This window comes from Megalops cyprinoides, chromosome 18, assembly GCF_013368585.1.
Source record: "Megalops cyprinoides isolate fMegCyp1 chromosome 18, fMegCyp1.pri, whole genome shotgun sequence".
Lineage (NCBI taxonomy): Eukaryota > Metazoa > Chordata > Actinopteri > Elopiformes > Megalopidae > Megalops > Megalops cyprinoides.
This window is the reverse complement of record NC_050600.1, coordinates 14,503,839-14,522,265: the sequence shown is the minus strand read 5'-3', so window position 1 is coordinate 14,522,265 and position 18,427 is coordinate 14,503,839. Positions and strand designations below refer to the sequence as shown.

The 18,427-nt window shown below is 41.4% G+C and overlaps 1 protein-coding gene across 17 annotated transcripts in view; it reads left to right on the top strand.

Moving 5' to 3' along the window:
• Positions 1-18,427, top strand: part of si:dkey-237h12.3 (teneurin-3) — a 253,189-nt gene that overhangs the window by 202,595 nt on the left and 32,167 nt on the right. For 10 of the 17 annotated variants that reach the window (XM_036551907.1, XM_036551909.1, XM_036551908.1 and 7 more), the window contains 8 exons: positions 184-378; positions 1,556-1,756; positions 5,006-5,191; positions 10,456-10,482; positions 11,276-11,296; positions 12,243-12,389; positions 14,640-14,850; positions 17,474-17,593. In XM_036551907.1, coding sequence (XP_036407800.1) covers positions 184-378; positions 1,556-1,756; positions 5,006-5,191; positions 10,456-10,482; positions 11,276-11,296; positions 12,243-12,389; positions 14,640-14,850; positions 17,474-17,593 — 1,108 coding nt within the window. The remainder of the gene's footprint in view (positions 1-183; positions 379-1,555; positions 1,757-5,005; positions 5,192-10,455; positions 10,483-11,275; positions 11,297-12,242; positions 12,390-14,639; positions 14,851-17,473; positions 17,594-18,427) is intronic. The other 7 variants (XM_036551920.1, XM_036551916.1, XM_036551923.1 and 4 more) reach the window with 3 other exon arrangements.

Below are 18,427 nucleotides of genomic sequence, written 5' to 3'. Positions count from 1 at the left end.
TGAATGCAGTTACTGTCTCAATTAAAATGGTCCCTTTTCCTCCACTGTTGCCATTGTAGTTTTCGTAGTCTATCCACTATTATATGGTTGGTATGCAGAGGCAAATCCACTCATCTGGGCAACACACGCTAATGAGCAGGTGTCTTGTAGCGGAAACGATGTGTAATTCACCGTTCTGTGCAGCCGCCTGCCCCGTGCTGTGCAGCGGGAATGGTCAGTACTCCAGGGGGCGCTGTCTTTGCTTCAGCGGGTGGAAGGGCACCGAGTGCGACGTGCCCAACAGCCAGTGCATCGACATCCACTGCGGCGGTCACGGCATCTGCATCGTGGGCTCCTGCGTCTGCAACACCGGCTACAAGGGGGACCACTGCGAGGAAGGTAACGCCGTCCTGTGGAGAACTGAAGAGAGAGAGCTGATGGAGCGCGTGTTCAGTGTCATTTTCACCCTTTCAAAATAAAGATAACATTTCACACGGTACTCGTCCTGGCAGGAAAGCCTTGCACGTCTCAGCTCAGCTCCCTACAGTTCATCTCAGCTTAATGAGGTGCACTGAGTTGCATTTTGAGCCAATAAATGAACTCTTTTTACGATGAAAATGACCGGTCCTCCTAAAATTAGATTCCTCTTCCCGGTCGATAAATTGCATTTCCCCTTTTTAGAAGTCTTATATTTCAGGCTATTTGGATTTTACTGTACAAAAGAAACCCCAGTGGCCTCAATCGTTATTTACTGGGCATCGATTGCTCTTTGTGACTGTAATCACTTACTGTAAGGCAAATTTCTGAAGATGCTGGTCTAACATTCCATAGACAATTGCTTTGTTCAACTTCGCCAAGCAAATAATTACTCTGATGTCCTTATTGATACCCTAGTTCCCCCTCAACCTGCATTTTTATATTCAGTGGTAATGGTAATTGCAGATTGGAATGGATTTGCTCTGTTGTCAGCTGATTAAATTAGTTTTACATTTTCCAATATAATTCTGTTTTTTTTTTTCAACATACCTTCACTCAGGCATTCTTTTTTTCCTCAGAGGAAAAGATCCCAACTGCTGTATTCACTCAAATTGATTTCATTGATCCCTGTTCAGAGACTAATGCAATTAACTCAACAGAATTACATTTTCAGGTCGTTGACCCAATGTGTAAAATGTTATTGAGTTGAATGAGTAATTAAATCCAATCATCTCCAACATGTTAAAGTGAATTAAGAGGAAAAGAATCCATCTGTTTCTCTGAATGTCTCTTGTGTGTGGTTGTTGTCTCTACGCATGCTGTAACATATTCATTGAGACAACAGTTGTACAGTCCAACCCATGCTAGTTAACAGGTGTAGAAAATCACTATGTATTCATCTTTCCTAAAATCACGAACATTTTAACAAGTTGCAGGTCATCTGTGTGGTTACTGTTAGATACACAGAGGTCTTATACATGAACAAAACATGTAGATTATGAGAACAAAATGAAAACAATGAGAAGAATAAAGTTTGTGAAAATATAGATGATAATTTGCATGGAGGACATGATTGTCTCTGACATCACTCCTCACACAGTGGACTGCCTGGACCCATCCTGCTCTGCGCATGGGGTGTGTATCCATGGAGAGTGTCACTGTAATCCTGGCTGGGGTGGAGCTAACTGTGAGATCCTCAAGACCATGTGCCCTGATCAGTGTTCGGGCCATGGTGCCTACCAGACAGAGAGTGGAACCTGCAACTGTGATGCCAACTGGACTGGTCCAGACTGTTCTGTCGGTAAGAACTACCGCACTGTTTTTTTTTTTTCCCAAGTGTTCTTTATTTTATTTTTCTCTTCATCCAGAGATAATTTTCCTGGCACTGTTTTAATGTTCCTAATTGGTCTTTAACAGTTCTGTAGATGTGGAAAACAGAGCCTTTGGATTTGCACAGGAAGGGCCCTCCAAGGGCTTGCTTACAGGAACTTATTTCCAAAGCTTTGGAACCTTGAATGCTGCCAGCAATTGTGCTCTGTCAACAAGTTCTTCCTAACACTAGTCTGTTTTACTCTCTTGGCTGACAATATCTGTCTGCCTGAAAATAAAACATTGCACAGGTTCAAACTGACGCTTCTTAGCACAATGTCCTGACATGTGCTTGATATTAATGTCTATTCACTTAGCAGATTCCTGTATCCTGTGGAACTGTGGGACTGTTCCCACAGTAATATTTTTTTACATATTCTATACCACAAATATGCAGCTGGATTCATAGTGGAATATACATAAAGTGAATTGCTCAAGAGAGCAGGACCAGGCCCACAGGCCCAGGCTCCGTTACTGTAACTATTACACCAAATGCTGTCTTTATCCCATATTCATTCACTATACTGAAATGTTTATTCATTATCTATAGAGCAAGTGGGCTATTAAGTCTGGCATGAGCAGCAGCAAAGGGGGGAATGATGGAAGTAATGATGAAAGTAATGAAAACACTCTGAGCTCCTGCTGTTTGAGAATTTCTCTGGTGGAGCGCTGGCGCTGCATGCAGCTCTCCGGCCCATTACAGGACGGAAACCAAGTTCATTCTCCCCGAGACAACGCGGGGGGAAACGAGCTGCCATTTACCGCGGGAGCCAAGGAGAAAAGAGAGAAGAACGGACGCGATTGCCTCCGCTGATATTTTCTCAGGTCTGGACCAATATTTAACGTGGAGATAAGGAGCTGGATAAGTAAGGAGAGCGCGGGCACAGCGTGATCCCAGCCCGGAGTCGGCCCACCTGAGCCCAGCCCTCATCCTTTACCCCAGCAGTGCGGCTTTTTCTATTAATTAGCTCGGCAACTCCACTTCAATTAAACACACTTTAATTAATAAGTGCGTGCCGTGGATCGACTTCCCCCCGCTGGAAGCCGGGGGTGCTAAAAGCTGATAAACACCTTTGCACTAATGAAAAATTGATTACATCGATTCTCATGGAAAAAGGGGGCCCTTAGAATCAAGCAGTCCCCTCCCTGGGCCCAGTTAATATTCTGGAGTGCTAAGGTTAATCAGACCGTCCAAGGTCTCTTAATAGGAAAAAAAACTTTCACTCAGAGGGGATGAAAATGGCCCCGTAACAAGGAGAAAGTGAAAAGGAAGACAAGAAAATAACAAATAAATACATACAAATGGGTGAACTTGGTATGTGAATGTTCTGTTGCCTCTCCAGTGTTCCACATGAGTCAGAATTCCTCTGGGATTCATAAATCTATCTGTCTGATATCCTTGCCGTGTCAGTGGAAACAGAAAAACAAAAGCAGTCATTTCAGGCTTGTTTCCAGACTTGCAGGACTCCTGTGACCTTTGGGAAGGACATTGCGCAGCCCACTTGAAAGACCTGTCGCTCTTGTGGTCGTGGAGACATTTCAAAGTCTCGGTGAACTCCCTAAATGTTTTGGGAAGCCCTCAGGGAAATGATATTAGGACTCCCAGTCTGGATCAAAGAATGGATTTCTGGGCATATCATGCGGTTTTCATAAAACGCCTCAAACATTGCTTTGTCACTGCCAAAGACTGAAAACCACTTTCCAACCACCTGTGGATTCAGTAATTACAGTGTTCCTTTTATAACAATGCACTGAACAGAGAGACATTTCGTAAGTGGTTGATGTAACCTTCAAAGATGTTTAGTGACTGTAAATGGTGAGCTGACCTTTTGTCCTGCTCATTAAGGAGTCATCTGGTTTTCGCTCTGCCCCCTGTCCCGTGTCTGATTTGAATGTAAGGTTGTTGTGGGATGCAGGAATCCATCAGAGCTGGATTTGTTCTAAAGGGAAACCTCTTGGGATAACAAGAGCCTAACAAAACTGATTTGTTTAGTCTCCCTGGCAAGTTGCATGAAAATGAAAAGGAATGAAGGACTCAAAAAATGCATGACACCAACATGGAAGAAGTATACAATGCAAACGGCAGAAACTTGCTTTAAACTTTTTTTTTCGTCCATAGCCCAGTACACAACAAACAGAATTGCTTGCTTGCCCCATGTGGTTTTTATTTATTAAAGACAAAAACATTAATAAACCTACTGCAACAGAGATTTGGTGCCTATTTTAATAAAAAGGTTTTCACGGGCAGAAATGTGCATTTACCTGCAGGAATTGTCCATTTAAATGATTTATCATCATCTTTGCTTAAAGCAAAATGAATAGTCTTCCCCAAAAATACACACCTAAGATTTTCATGCCGGTCCAGTGTTTGATACAAACTCTTGTTTTGTATTAGTGCTATAGGAACATTTCCTTATCAATTATTCATTTTTAATTGAATGTGTGGTTGTTTGGTGTCTGTACCACAGCAGGCTGGTTCTTTACATTGGCCCCCTCTTGTCTGCCTCTTCTTGCTGTGGCAAGTGCAACACTTCCACTTCTGTGAATGTCCTTGCGCCACAATTACAGCACACTCCTGCATCTCCCCCTCTTATGTGCACCAACGCCCAGGTTAGCTCTCTGATTTTGATGTGCAAACACAATGGTGTGGTAGGAATTGCAAATCGTTTGTGAGCGGGGATGTCGAAGAATTCATTTTAAGGCCCTTTGTTTCAGGGTTACAAAATAAAAGATGGGGAGAGATTCCATTCAGATACATGGAAGGAGCAATCTCTGAATCTCCTTGCTGGTTTCAATTTGCATGCGTGCCAAATCTCCACTGTACCCCGAACAGTTGCATCCGGAATGGTCCTTGTTCTACTGCACTATTGCGCTATTTCTATGCACTTCTATGCGCTATTGTATTTGGACTTGTCATATCCTGAGTTGCTTATTTAACTTCTGTACTGTATCCTGAGATGTATTCTGAGCTACCATGCACGGAGCTGTTGTATCCTGTCCTTTTGCTTTGCTTTTTTGTGCCATTGTATCCTGAGCAGTTTTATCTTGTGTTGTTGTTATATTCTGTGAAGGTCCTTGTACGTGGAGATGATGTATTCAGACTTCTTGTGTACAGAGCTGTTATTTCCTCAGTGACTGTGTGCTGAGCTCACCTTCTCCCCCCCCCCTCCCCTTGGAACAGAGGTGTGCGCAGTGGACTGCGGCAGCCACGGCGTCTGCGTCGGCGGCGCGTGCCGCTGTGAGGAGGGCTGGACCGGCGCCGTCTGCGACCAGAAGGCCTGCCACCCGCGCTGCTCGGAGCACGGCACGTGCAAGGACGGCAAGTGCGAGTGCCACCAGGGCTGGAACGGCGAGCACTGCAGCATCGGTAGGTGCCCCGCGGACGTTCTTGCCACATCCCGCTGGCGTTAGGCCGCCCGTAATTCAGAGAAAGTTCTAAGTGCCGAGATATCAGAGGCGTTTACGGGTGCATGGCGGTGCCTTGAACTGGCAGTGTTTCTGATCCCCCAATCCCCTTTTTTTCTGAGTGCTTTTGATGGAGCAGCAGCCCTTAACCTCTGCAGGTCTATGATCAGGTTTATTTACCTGTGGTGGAATGAGTGAAGTGGCCTCCACATAACACTTGACCTTTGTGTTCTATCAAAGCCCTGACATTTCTAAGGTTGTGTGGAGAAGAGACAAATCGCATAGGAGCAGAAATGTTATTGCATTGCTGCCTATGAGTCTCTTCAGTGGCTGCGTTATTCAGAAGCTGTACAGAATGCCAGCAAACTCCCATTGCCTTTGTGAATCCCTGAGTTACGCTGTTTACGAAGAATAGCTCGATAACAGATAACGCAGATAAACAACAAAAAATGTTTTATTGAATTTGCTTTTTATTATTTCATCCCAAAAGTGTATTATCAAGTGAATCATGTCTTTTGGCAAGTGTGTTTATTAACAACAGTAGAATACATCATTCAATGCATTTGTTTTAGTTAAACTCTCAGTAGGATACAGGAAACCACAGCGCTCAATTAGTCAACAGGGATAATTGAAAACCCTGTTTCTCAGTAACAAATAGGCTTGCTGTGTCAAGCAGCTTTTGAATTTTTCCATTATTTTAGAATTTATTTTCTCTGTTAGGCAAGTTAGGGGATAATCCTTGTGGTATTTACAAGCCGTTAACACAGCCTTGCCCATCGATTCTCTTTGATTTCCACGTACGTGCATTTAGCCATTTCAAATGGAAACTTGGCCTAGGGGACTACCTAATGCCTTGAAGTTCCAAGAACAGCTATTTGTTTTTCATTCAGACACACTGGAGTAGCTGAGTAAGGGATCGTTAACAATCACAAAGACACACCTTGTTTGCTTAATCAAAAGTTGCTTTGTGCATTCCTTTAATAAACTGCAGGTTGCTGGGAGCAGGGGATCATGGTGCTCAGGGGTTTTGGAAGATTAGATCATTACAGAGCTTATTTGCACTTAGCGAAATCCTGAAAACTACAAACAAGTAGATAGAAAACACTGGGCTTCAGCAAAAGAATGGCATCACATTTGAAATGGAGGGAGAGCTCATCTACATAGCCCTATGTCTTAATTCATTTCCAAAATGACATGTTTTATCTAGGTAAGCACAGAAAGTGAAATTAAATGTGGATACGGAATGCTTAATCTCTTTGCAAATGACTCAGTAAAAGGGCAGCTTTTAACAGTTTGGCCATGGACATTTCACATGCTGTAAGAAAGTGAGACAATCATTGACAGACCTTAACTTCTATGTCTTCCAAGTGTTTTTTTTTTTTCACCTAAACTTGCATCAATGCATTTTGTCCATCCTGCTCCTCAGGGCCCCAAGGCATCCTATATGGCTCTGTAACAAAGGGACTCTTTGGGTTAACTTCTAAAGCAGGCAACAGAGAGCCAGAACTTTGATCTTGCAGCTTTTCATTGGAATAACCTTTGATAGTAGTGACAGCTCCTGCACATTGAGATAATGAGATCTGCGCTCACTTGTGGCTCTTTTGACCCACTGCCTCACTGCACTGCCTTGGCCAGACTGGTGGAGGTCTGAATAACTGGGGTATGAGCTGGCCATTACTCACTCAGTCTGCCGCGATCCTCCCCCGGCCCCCACAGACAGAAGCCCCATTCGCCCCGAAACAACTTATGGATCATACATAATCACATGTTTGCATGGCCTTTGTTGAATTATCGGTGGCACCTCTCTCTGTATCCAGGAAATAAAGTGGGAGCTCCAGCATACAAAGACCTTAGGAGAGTGATTTAGGAGCCACATCATGATGTGCATTCCTCATGTTATTAATCCTCGCAGTTTCAATAATGCTGCTGATCCACTCTTTAAATCCTGTGTGACCTGTGGCAGGAAACAGTCGCACATCAGATGGACTGAGGGGCAAAAAAGAATGCTAATTTCCCCTTTTTCCCGAACCCAGAACAAGGACAGCATCTTGTTTCAGGTTTTAAATAACTTCCACTTCAACAAAGGGGCTTTAATCCCATTACATGGCATCTATGTTGTATGGGGGCAGCTGCAGCAATTTAAAAAGATTGCATCTCCAGCCTTCACTATTGTTTGACGCATGGATGTTGAGTTTTTGAGGGAAGCTTTACTTATCCATTCAGGGTTTTTTTTAATGCTGAGTAAAATCTGTGAGTTTGTTGTTGTTGTTTTAAAAAGTGGCATTTTTTGGTTTATTTTTTTCCTGTTAATGTTTGTATGCCACTGACCATTTCACTTGGTGGGGTTTATACAGAAATTAAGAAGTAAATGATAACTTAAATAAGAAAACTATAAATAGTTTTAAGTGTCCATATACAAATTTGCATCAGATTAATTGTTTTTGGATTATTTTAAGTATGGATGAATCCCATGATACTTTATTTACAGATTTACAAAAAAAAACATTTTGGATTCTATCACAAGCCACTTTGTACACTATATATCTAAATAGTTTTACAGTGGTTTCAGGTTTTTTTTGCCTTTTTTGGTTATTTGGTCAGTTAGCCAGTTACTGTATCTTACAGTTAGCTACCAGCATATACCAACATGTAGTTAGGTTATACCCCATCAACCAACAGCCAACAATGTGCAGTGGTTACATCAATGTAAGGGTGCACTTCATTAACAGAAGTGTTCGAGTTTTTAAATGCATACAAACTACTTTAAATTAAGTAGACTTGTTATGATTAACCTTGAATCTTTTGATATACTGATGATGTTTCGCAACTGTAACATATACTGAGCAAAGTCTAACATCTAAATGAAACATGGATGAAAATATATCTACTTGTAAGTGTTTTTTGGTGCAAACTTCTCACAGTCAAATATCTTTGTATAGCCCTCAAGCATGCAATTATAACATCCATTATGTATAAAAGTGGTCTCCAAATCCAGTATATCAACATAAAAAATGCATTGCTTTTTTTAAACCAGCTACATTTATCCCTCCAAATATGAACTGAACATTGTATTCAAAGAGAATTTAACATGAAATGCATGCTTTAAGTGAAAAGGAGCCACCTCTTCCCTGATAGTCTGGTTCCAAGCCAGGCTGTGACTCCTCCCTCCAGTTCTTCTCCTTCCCAGTCTTCTATGGAAGAACCCCATTGGCCGGCATGTTGCTGAGCATCAGGGCCCTGCAGCTATAGAGCAGGCAGTATCAGACCAGCCTTGTGTGACCTGTATCAGCCTCACTTCAAAGTACAACTGTTTATGGATGTAATATCCACTGTAGCTCATAGTCAGAGGGTTTCAAAATGGGGCTGTCATGTTGCTTTATGCTCTGGTACAGTCTTCTTTGGAATTTGTGGATTTCAGTTAGTGATTTGATGGATTAAATCCTTTCATATTTTCAAACTACAGTGCCCCCTTCTCCTTATTTACCAGTTATTATAAAGGCTAAAAAGTAATTGTTTATAAACACATCACCTCTGTTTTGCTGCTGTTATAATCAATGTCTTTCTTTGAATCTGTCTTTTATGTCTCTTTTTTACTTTCCTATAGTAGTCCATGCGTATTGTACTGCTGGTGCTTACACTTTATATTTTAGTAAGGCTGATATTAAATGTGTTAAGCATTCAGCACTTTTCTTTCGACAGTGGTTTTTGACAGAGTAGGCAGAGGAAATAATGTTCTATTCAGCAACAACACAGTAACCAATTTGATTTAAACAATTAAAATGTACATCTTCTTTGGTTTTTCTGCCTACAGCCAGTGCTGCCGAAAGCTTAACACAGTGAAGTGGAGGAGGTGGTTAAGTGAAAAGTTGACATATACAGTGTTGTGATACTTAACAATAATTCTGCATATAAAACAGGGGAAGTGGTATCCATGCAAATGACCCCAAAGCCTCCTTTTGTGCACATTGTTTTAATAAAGCCGAGGCTCTCCTGCCGTGATTAAAGCACGTAAGTCAATTTCTTTTTACTGTGGGTTTACCTGCAGCTATGTGGCTATAAAAACCGGTGTGTTCTAAATGGCAATTAAGATATTGTAAATCAATGTGCGCCCTGTTCTTCCTCGGAGGGAGAGCTGATTGAACTCCGCGAACATAACGTGTAATTGTTCACAGATTAATGTCACTTTTATCATAGCTTGCAGAATCAGCAGATAAATAATGAAGCAATGATGTCCATAAGGGGGTGATTGATTCTGCTCTTCCCTTGTCTGGGAAAAGGAGCAAATGAGAAAACGTGCCCGCTTAATGGTGGGCGAATTGCTGCTGGGATGCCAGAGTTCAGGGATGATTGTAATTGTTTTCATACCGTACATTTCGTATCTGATTGCATTGCTCCCGAGGAAGCGTTATCTGCTCCCATCAGAGACAGGTCCCGGCGAATTATGTCTGGTCGTTACTATGGTAAGCAGTCACACGTGTGCCAAAGATTCTCGTCATTACCGCTCGATGTGAACAGCGAAGACTGTAGACCCAAAATTAAGCCTCCACACGCAATTGACCTTTGATAAACACTCAGAATGATTGTTGTGATGGCAATGTGGGTGACAGCATGCAGGAAAAATGTACTCCCAAGACCAAGCAATCTCAAAAGAAAAATTTATTTGACTAAACATAGTTGTTTGTGAACATGGATTATTCGGTTTAATATTGAGAATATAGTAGATGGATGCTGACAACAAGAGTCCTGGGGTCTATGGTTAAGGGGTTAAATACCCTTTACAAATTTAATTCATTCAACATATTATTGTTCACGGCAAGAGCAGGCACACTGAACCACCCCCCATGAGCACCAGCCAGATGTGTAACTGTGGCCAGTTAACGCTTTATGGTACGATTTCAGCTAGACTGAGCTAGTTCAGCTACAATATACAGCAATAGTGGAGAAGTAAAATATGTACTTTGTTGCATTAAAAATAGCCCTGCTCTGAAAACTGAAGCAGTAACTGGAATTAGTCATATCCTCTCATCAAAGGAGAGCGCTAGCAGGAGTGCACTGTGCTCAGCGGTGTGAGATGTATTGTCATTTCTGTGGTGAAGACGTCACAGCAGCTCTCCTGTGGATCTGTCAGCTCTGCTCTATTTACTTGTGTGTGAGACTAGCGAATTTCCTGTTCTGTGAAACACTCAACTGAAATGTCTGTTCTCTTTCTCCTTTTCATCTCTCAAGCTCACTATCTGGATAAGATAGTAAAAGGTACTGTGCTTTCACACTTTCTCCAAACCTGCTTTTCTATGCAACTCCTGTAACATTCTCAATTTTCTAACTTCTCTCTTTTCTTTTTTTTCTTTATTTTTTTTGTAACTGACCACTGAAATCCAATGCCATTCCATTGTTTAACCTTGGAGGAAAGAATTACACTTGTGGGTTTTTTTTTTTGTACCAAAACAAAGTTCATGTATCTCAACATTTCCCTCAGAATAACAGGTTAATTGTTATTCATTTCAAACATATTTCTTCTGACAAAACACAGTGTGTCAACCAGCCCTCGTAAGGGTTTTTTTTTTTTTAAGGGCATGCTGTAAGAGATACACAATGTAATTTCATGAGTGTTTAACATGTACATTTCTAATCTAAACAAAACACATTCTGTTGCTCATATATATCTTGTCATAAGATTTCAACTGACTAAAATAAAAATTATGCAACCTTCCTCATGATTACTTATTTTCAATATAATATTACTCATATCGATAGAAAAAGACAAACAATAACTGTTCCACATACAGCAGACCACATACTAAACTCGCAACTCCTCACAAAATCATAGATTTATTTCTCAGGTTCTAATCTACAATCACAATATACAATAACACTTTATCTGATGCTGTGCTAGTACTACCCGGTGTCTGCAAGCAGTTCTGCTTTTCCATTTTTTTTCCCTCTTTATTTTCCTATATGTTTGTCGGTCTGAAACATCCTTTGCTGAGATAAGTTCTGAGTATTTTAATTTTCTTTCCCAAATTTTCCTCCTCCCCACCCATAATAGCAGACAAGATAGGATATAAAGGTAATGGAACAAAAGCCCCAGGGAGATTGTCACAAACAATCACTCTTTGCTCTCTGTCTTGAAGCACGGCGTAAACGTGTCTTTGTTCAGTCTATCAATGTTTTATTGTGGTCCTTTCTGGTATCTCATTCTTGTCCGTCCTAACTAGTCAAACACACGCGATTATTACGTTTTGTTGGAAATCCTGTTGGTCCTGTTCCATGCATTTGCAGCCTGAATCCTAATGTCTGTTAGAATAGATGCTAAGCTGCTTTAGTTATTTCCTGGGCTTTGCTTATTCCGTGAAAAGGAATGTAATTTCAGCATAAAGTATAGATGTGGAGGCAGCAAAATAAACCCTCACTATACTTTGTGCTTTGATTTTTGAATGTGCTGTAACTTCACATGAACGCTGTGTTGCCTTAAGGCCAGAGAAAATTCCTATCATGTTATTTTTGGGTTATATTGGATTTGATGTGAACAGTAAGGTGTTAAGCAACTGTGGCCCATTATGTACCACGCAGTGCCTATAAAATCAGTCAACTGAGCTGGTAAGCCAATAAAATAAATGCCAAAATATATATTGTGGATTGCCCCAGTATTGCCCTGCAGAATACTGCAAGGCTGAGTTAGCTGTCTTGGTTGTTTATTATGTCTGGCCGTCAATGTAGTGTATATTTTAAAGCATTCTGTCTGATCACAAAACTTTATTGAAATAAATAGAAGCACAAAGAACACTATACAAAACCAGTCATTGTTACGCTCATGTGAAATTACGGTGTCCTTGCATTTCTCGAGGCCTGTCTGAACTTCAGTGTCAGTATATGTTCACCAAATATTGATATTTTGATATGTTTCTATTTTCTTTCTTTTTTTTGTTTGGTTTGAATGAGAAGGGTATAATTTCTCCCCATGCTGGCTCTCTCTGCTTCCTCTGTGTATTTCATTGATGTAATTGCCTTGACAGAGGGGTGCCCTGGGTTATGCAACAGCAACGGGAGGTGTACTCTGGACCAGAACGGCTGGCACTGCGTCTGTCAGTCTGGATGGAGAGGGGCGGGGTGCGACGTCGCCATGGAGACCCTCTGTACAGACGGCAAGGACAACGAGGGAGGTAAGGGCAATGCCAGAAACATGTAGCCCGGGGGATTAAGGGCATTGAGGCCCATTCCGTGTTTGTTTGGATTGTTTTGATTGGTAAACAACATGCGGCACGACCGCAATCAGTCAGGCAAATTGCATGGATGAGCAGGGGAAAGAGTCAAAGCCTTCACCGACCGCAGACAGCCAATCACGGTGCGGGTGTTGATGAGGACCGGTCCTCTGGAATAGAACCAGGAGCCCTCTAAGATTCTCTAAAACAACACTTCCATCACTGAAGTGCCACCAGAAGTTTTACCCATCTGCTAATCACCGAACCTAGTGCTTGCAGTCACTTTTCTGCATATTAATTCTAACAAGAAGCATAGATCACAGTTGGGGGGGTGGCAGTGTAGCGTAGTGGTTAAGTAGCAGGACTCGCCGATTCAATTTCTTGCTGGGGCACTGCTGCTGTACCCTTGGGCAAGGTACGTAACCCACAATTGCCTCAGTAAATATCTAACTGTATAAATAGATAACATTGTAAAAACTGTATCTCTTGTAAGTCGATCTGGATAAGAGCTTCTGCTAAATGCCAATAATGTCATGTAATGTAATGAATGCATAATTTCAAATTGTCAATTATGGTGTGAACCAGTTGTTGATCAAGCAGGATAAATTATTTGCTTGCTGATAAAATTAGAACATTTTTCCTTTTTTCATTCACCAACTGAATATTAGAGGGCTTTCCTGTTACTTCACATGACAGTGTAAAAAAGTGTTTGCATGAACAGTCTCCTGTGGGTCCATCTCCATTCCCCACCTATAGGAGCTGTGATAAGGTAAGTATATTTTGGCTGCTGGCCTTTAATCTCCGAACGGCCTTGCAGAGGAAGTAGTGGTAATGAGTGTGTAAAAGAGCAATGGGACCTGCAGGCAGTGTCCAGACTCACTCTTCTGTATGAAGTGGTAACATTTTCTCTCCTGTCTTTTTCACATCACCCTTTCCTATTCATCAGATGTCTTCAAGCACAAACGTGCTCCATTATGTGATGGATACTGAGGGGAAAAAACCTTTTCTGTTTTACTTGGAAATAAATGGCTGCTGCAATGCCCCACTCAGCTTAAAAAAGGACTTCTGTCATTTTTTTCCCCAAGCATATTTGAACTTGACTTTTCGAGAGAGCCGCCCACCATGCGGTAGGACTCTCTGTCCCTCAGCAGGCACCCTTCCGTATGCAAATAATTTGTATTGAAAGCACGAGTGGGCTACCTCGAAGGCATGAGCTGAGGAAAATGTCCCTTCTGCTCTACAAACCTGGGCACCCTCACCTCTGTTTGGACAGTCAAGCCATCACGGTGAAATCACTCCCAGCCATGGAAGCACAAACAAACAAAGGAAAGAGGGAGAAAAATGCCCCGCTTGAGTTATGAGGAAGCAATTTCATAACAATCCCTCACTTGCTTAGGCAACTCCCATGAAAAATAACACAGTATCTCCGAATCGTGAGAGGAGAAAATGAGATCTGAGCTCTGATTGATGTCAGCAGAGAGGCTTGTAAAAATGCATTTCCTGCTGATTAGTTCAGGGGGTGTCAATCACACGCAGCTTTATGACCCCCCAGACTATGTGCCAGATGTACGCTTGCTTTTTATAAACTAACAAAGATGAATGACTACATTTTATGTGAGTTCCATGCTCCACCTGTGGGAGAACTAATCTCTCCACAAAATTTTAACCGCCTGTCTGCCAGAGAAAAGCATGGATCTGTGCATCTATGGAAGTGTGACGTATATTCACAAACAGAATTTCAGCCATTTCAGTCCTGTTAATCAGTAGTCATTTGTCACTGTGGGCAAAAAAAAAAAAAGATTTATGACTCGAGAAAGTGGGGCTGAGTAATCATGCAAGCTGACACGTAAGTGCACACTTCACTTTTAGAAATGAGTGTTCAATTGATACTCTTAATGATATACATAAAAGCTGTGGCATAATGACAAATGCCTGTGAGCTAAGCGGAGCCAGGATCATATGCCACCTTTGGTGTCGCGCACTAAATCAAAGGTGTTATGAATGTATGTGTGATTAAGTGAACACATCTTGATATTTTTCACCAAACATAATGTACCATTTCAAACGTGCAAATCGGTAGGATTCATATTATGTGTGGGGTGGCAGAGCGCTTACAGTTCTGAAATGAGCAGCACATTTGTCTGCGAAGCAGCGCGTGTCATCAGTGGAGGGGATGACATCCTGAGTGGTGCGCTCTCTCTGTGCTTGCAGATGGATTAGTGGACTGTATGGACCCTGACTGCTGTTTGCAAAGTTCGTGTCAGAACCAGCCCTACTGCCGTGGAGCACCTGACCCCGGTGACATCATCGGACAGAGCCAGCAGCCACCTGCTCCCGCCAGGTCCTTTTATGACCGAATCAGCTTTTTGGCAGGGCCGGACAGTAGCCATGTCATACCTGGAGAAAATCCATTCAACAGGAGGTGAGAAAGTGTCTCTGTTTAGCTAGTGGAGAGGGAAACACGCCTATCTGTTAATAATAATTTCTTGTCTTTCTCATACCCTTTTTCAGAGTCTGTTTTTATTATTTATCACAGTCTTCACTAGATACATTATAGTTAGTTGGCTAGCAGGCCATGTTAACTATAAATCTTGCAGAATGCAGTCTGTCTGTCATGTAGATTCAAAATTTCATTAAACAGATAGAGCGGAGTGTTCCTTCTCCCTCTTTGCTAGACATGGGCATTTGTATAATCTCATTTGTATTTAAAAAATACTCATTGACTCTTCATGATATATAACCAATATGTAGTCATGAACAGCATACAGACAATCAGTGACTGTTGACAGAGATGCAAGTTCTCTCCATAAGACAGTTCAAGCAAAATCTGCTAAAAAGATAATAAACTGGATCATATAGTGATAGCATTTTATAAAACATTAACTTACACAAAATCTTTTTGTACCAAGTAGTACTTGTTTCCAATGTAAAAGTACTAAGCTTTGAAAACTGGTTTCCTGCCACGATTTGATTTAGAATTTTATTTTTATCAAAACCACAGTGTACTCTCACATCTGTATTGAATAATAAACACATGCAAGAGGATTTGTTTGGCAGTCAGTAGAGGGAAAAAACGAAGAAATGAAAGCACATGTGGGGATTTGTGAGTGCTTCCTCTGTAATGTAAAGAAAACTCTGTACATTCCCTCTGTGATGATTTTTCACACAAAATATAAAATAAAAAGGCACTTGTGCCCTCTTTTGATAATTTATATAGCCACTCACTGTTTCTTCAACAACTTGCTGTCATCACAGTTAGCATTCACAAGTTGCCAGAAACTTGTGCTTTCCTTTTGATCCCTAAAAATACAATGCATTATGAATATACTACGTATATAAAATATATTAGTTGCTACACTGTCAGTGTGCAGAATGTGTCTGTGGTTTGTGTTTTGCCACTGTTAAAACTGAGCAGATAGTTATAGTTAAGTGTTTAATCAAACTCAAGGAGATTGTACATTGTATATAAAATGCACTTAGCTTTAAGTTAAAAGCCACAGTTATATCATTTCAATTTATGCTGATGTTCAGTCTCTCAAGTCACAACAGTTAAATCAGATTGTTTTTCTTAATGTAGATCTTTGTAAATTAGATTGCAATTCACTAGCAATGGACTGTTACTTAATGAGGTATCCCATTGTAGTGTTAAAAGCAGATTTTTTAGGAGCATCTGCATTTTTGTGCATCTGGTTCTGGTGAGGGTTCAGGTGGACTTATTAGGCAGGAGAGGAACCGTAATCGGAGCTAATGATGTCTTAAACGTCTGAGATGTTCTGTCTACGGATCATTACGTGTCAAATTAGCCATGGGTCCAGGGGCTACCATCTCGCTTGCTCCATGTGCAGAATTTATGATTAGAATGCTGCTTTAAAGTGCATGCTTGAAAGGTTCCTAAATGAAAGCAGTCAATGCTTCTGTATTTTGAGCAGAGTCACTTCTCCCCTCCTCTGACAGAAGCAGTATCATGAGCAGCTTGTGTGTTTTGATGGGGAAATGTGCTCAGATTGTGAGCGTACAGTAGCTGTGAATAAAGTGTGCAGCACGCATGTATATCCAGTGTCAACCTCAGACTAAGCCAAGAACAAAGAATAGTGTTCATATTAAGGCTTGATGTTTGATGACTTCAATAACGGATTAACTTTAAATGGGTTTCCCTTTCGGCTTGTATAGAGGACAGCACTTAACTACACAGGCATATATTTCTGTGAAGTCAACAGCACTATCAAATATCCAGGCAGTGGAAGAAATGGTGGCAGTGACAGCTATTGTTTTACGGTGATAAAAAGGGAGGCATAAATTATTAATGCGTTTAGGTTATACCGGGTAATTTATGTAATGTTTACTTGGAGGTCATCGCATGTTGGGTCAGATAGACTCCAGGAGATTAATGGGGCAATGGAGAGAGTGAACTTGCAAAGCTTTTAAGTGGACTGATTCCCTAAGATGGAAATAACAAATGAGAGGGTGTTATACAGCACTTGTCACAATATGGAAATAGGGCAGTCTGAGTTGTTGATCAGCACTTTACAAAGCCGTAATGACCTGAAAATAAACCAGCACGTAAAGACAAGTGTCCTGTAGCCCATTAAGCAATGAGAGATTAATATCCCAGAAACTACGGAATTTGGTGGCAGCAACACAGTGATGCCCAGCAGTTGATTTAAGGTGAATGCAAGGAAAAAAAAAACAGACCTCAAAATTAATTGGAAATTCAAGGGTTTCAAGCAACTGATAACCACAGTGACAAAATATTTTATACATTTTAAACAATCATTCGTTGTCAGAATATTAATGCCGCTGCAGGGAATGACCTGCATTACATTAAAAAGGCAGAATAATTTCTGAGACACTTAGAGAGTATGCTTTATGTGGGGTTAAAAGGGGCTAGGGGTGTTGTTGCGCTGTGATTTCATGCATAACAATGGCGTGTGTGTGTGTGTGTGTGTGTGTGAGTGTAAGTGGAAATATCTGTAAATCAGAGAGGCTCTGGCCTTGAGGGGGAACAGATGTTAATGGCGGCCATGTTGTGTTTGTTTGCTTTGCAGCCTAGTGTCCATCATCAGGGGTCAGGTGTTGACAGCGGACGGGACGCCCCTCATCGGAGTCAACGTCTCCTTCGTGCACTACCCGGATCATGGATTTACCATCACCCGACAGGACGGCATGTACGTGTCCCATTTACACACATCTAGGATCTGGTCAAGGTCTGACCCATTAAAGTGTTTACAGTAGATGCAAATAGCCTAAAACAACATCCAAATCGTGCTGCTGCTAGAAAGTGCAAACTGGAGGCAATTACCCCGCGAGTGTTTGGCGCAGCAGTTAACTGTAAAATCCATTAAAATAATGTGTCTTAACTGATGTTGACTTTACCTTTAGTGTGTTTTAGTCTGTTTTTGAAAAGCTCTAAAATGTCACGTTTTTGAACGTCTAGATTATCTTATGCAAATGTGACCATGGAAGAAGCCAGTTAAATGGAGCTGTTTAAAATGCATTGAATCTGCAAGGACAGAATCAATCAGTGTATCTGGCAGCTTTCAGTTGTTGTAAAAATAGCACCGTGGTATTACACGAAGCCGTTTGACCTCTTTTTATTACCAGAAACTGAGTGATTGTGCCCAGAATATAACATCAGTTCATTATTACTAGCACAACTTTCAGTGAGATTCTGGGAAGAAAGGAGGTTGTTGAGGTAAGAGAGCATCACACACACACACACATTTTTGGATTAGTTTTCACATCTGCTGAAAGATGTCTGGTGCATTCTGATCTGTGTCTTCCTGAGATGAGTTAATGATGCTGGCAAGGTATTGGCTCAGTGTAGGTGTGTCGTGGCGCTGATGACGTGAAAGGAGTTGAAATGCACTGGGAGATGCCTGCAAAAGCTTTCCTTATAAAGCACAAGGTGCTGAAATAACCGCCACAGAGGGATTCTGTCTGAGAGTTCCGCCCTGTGACCTTCTAACGGTAGGCATGAAAATTCACACAGATAATCATGC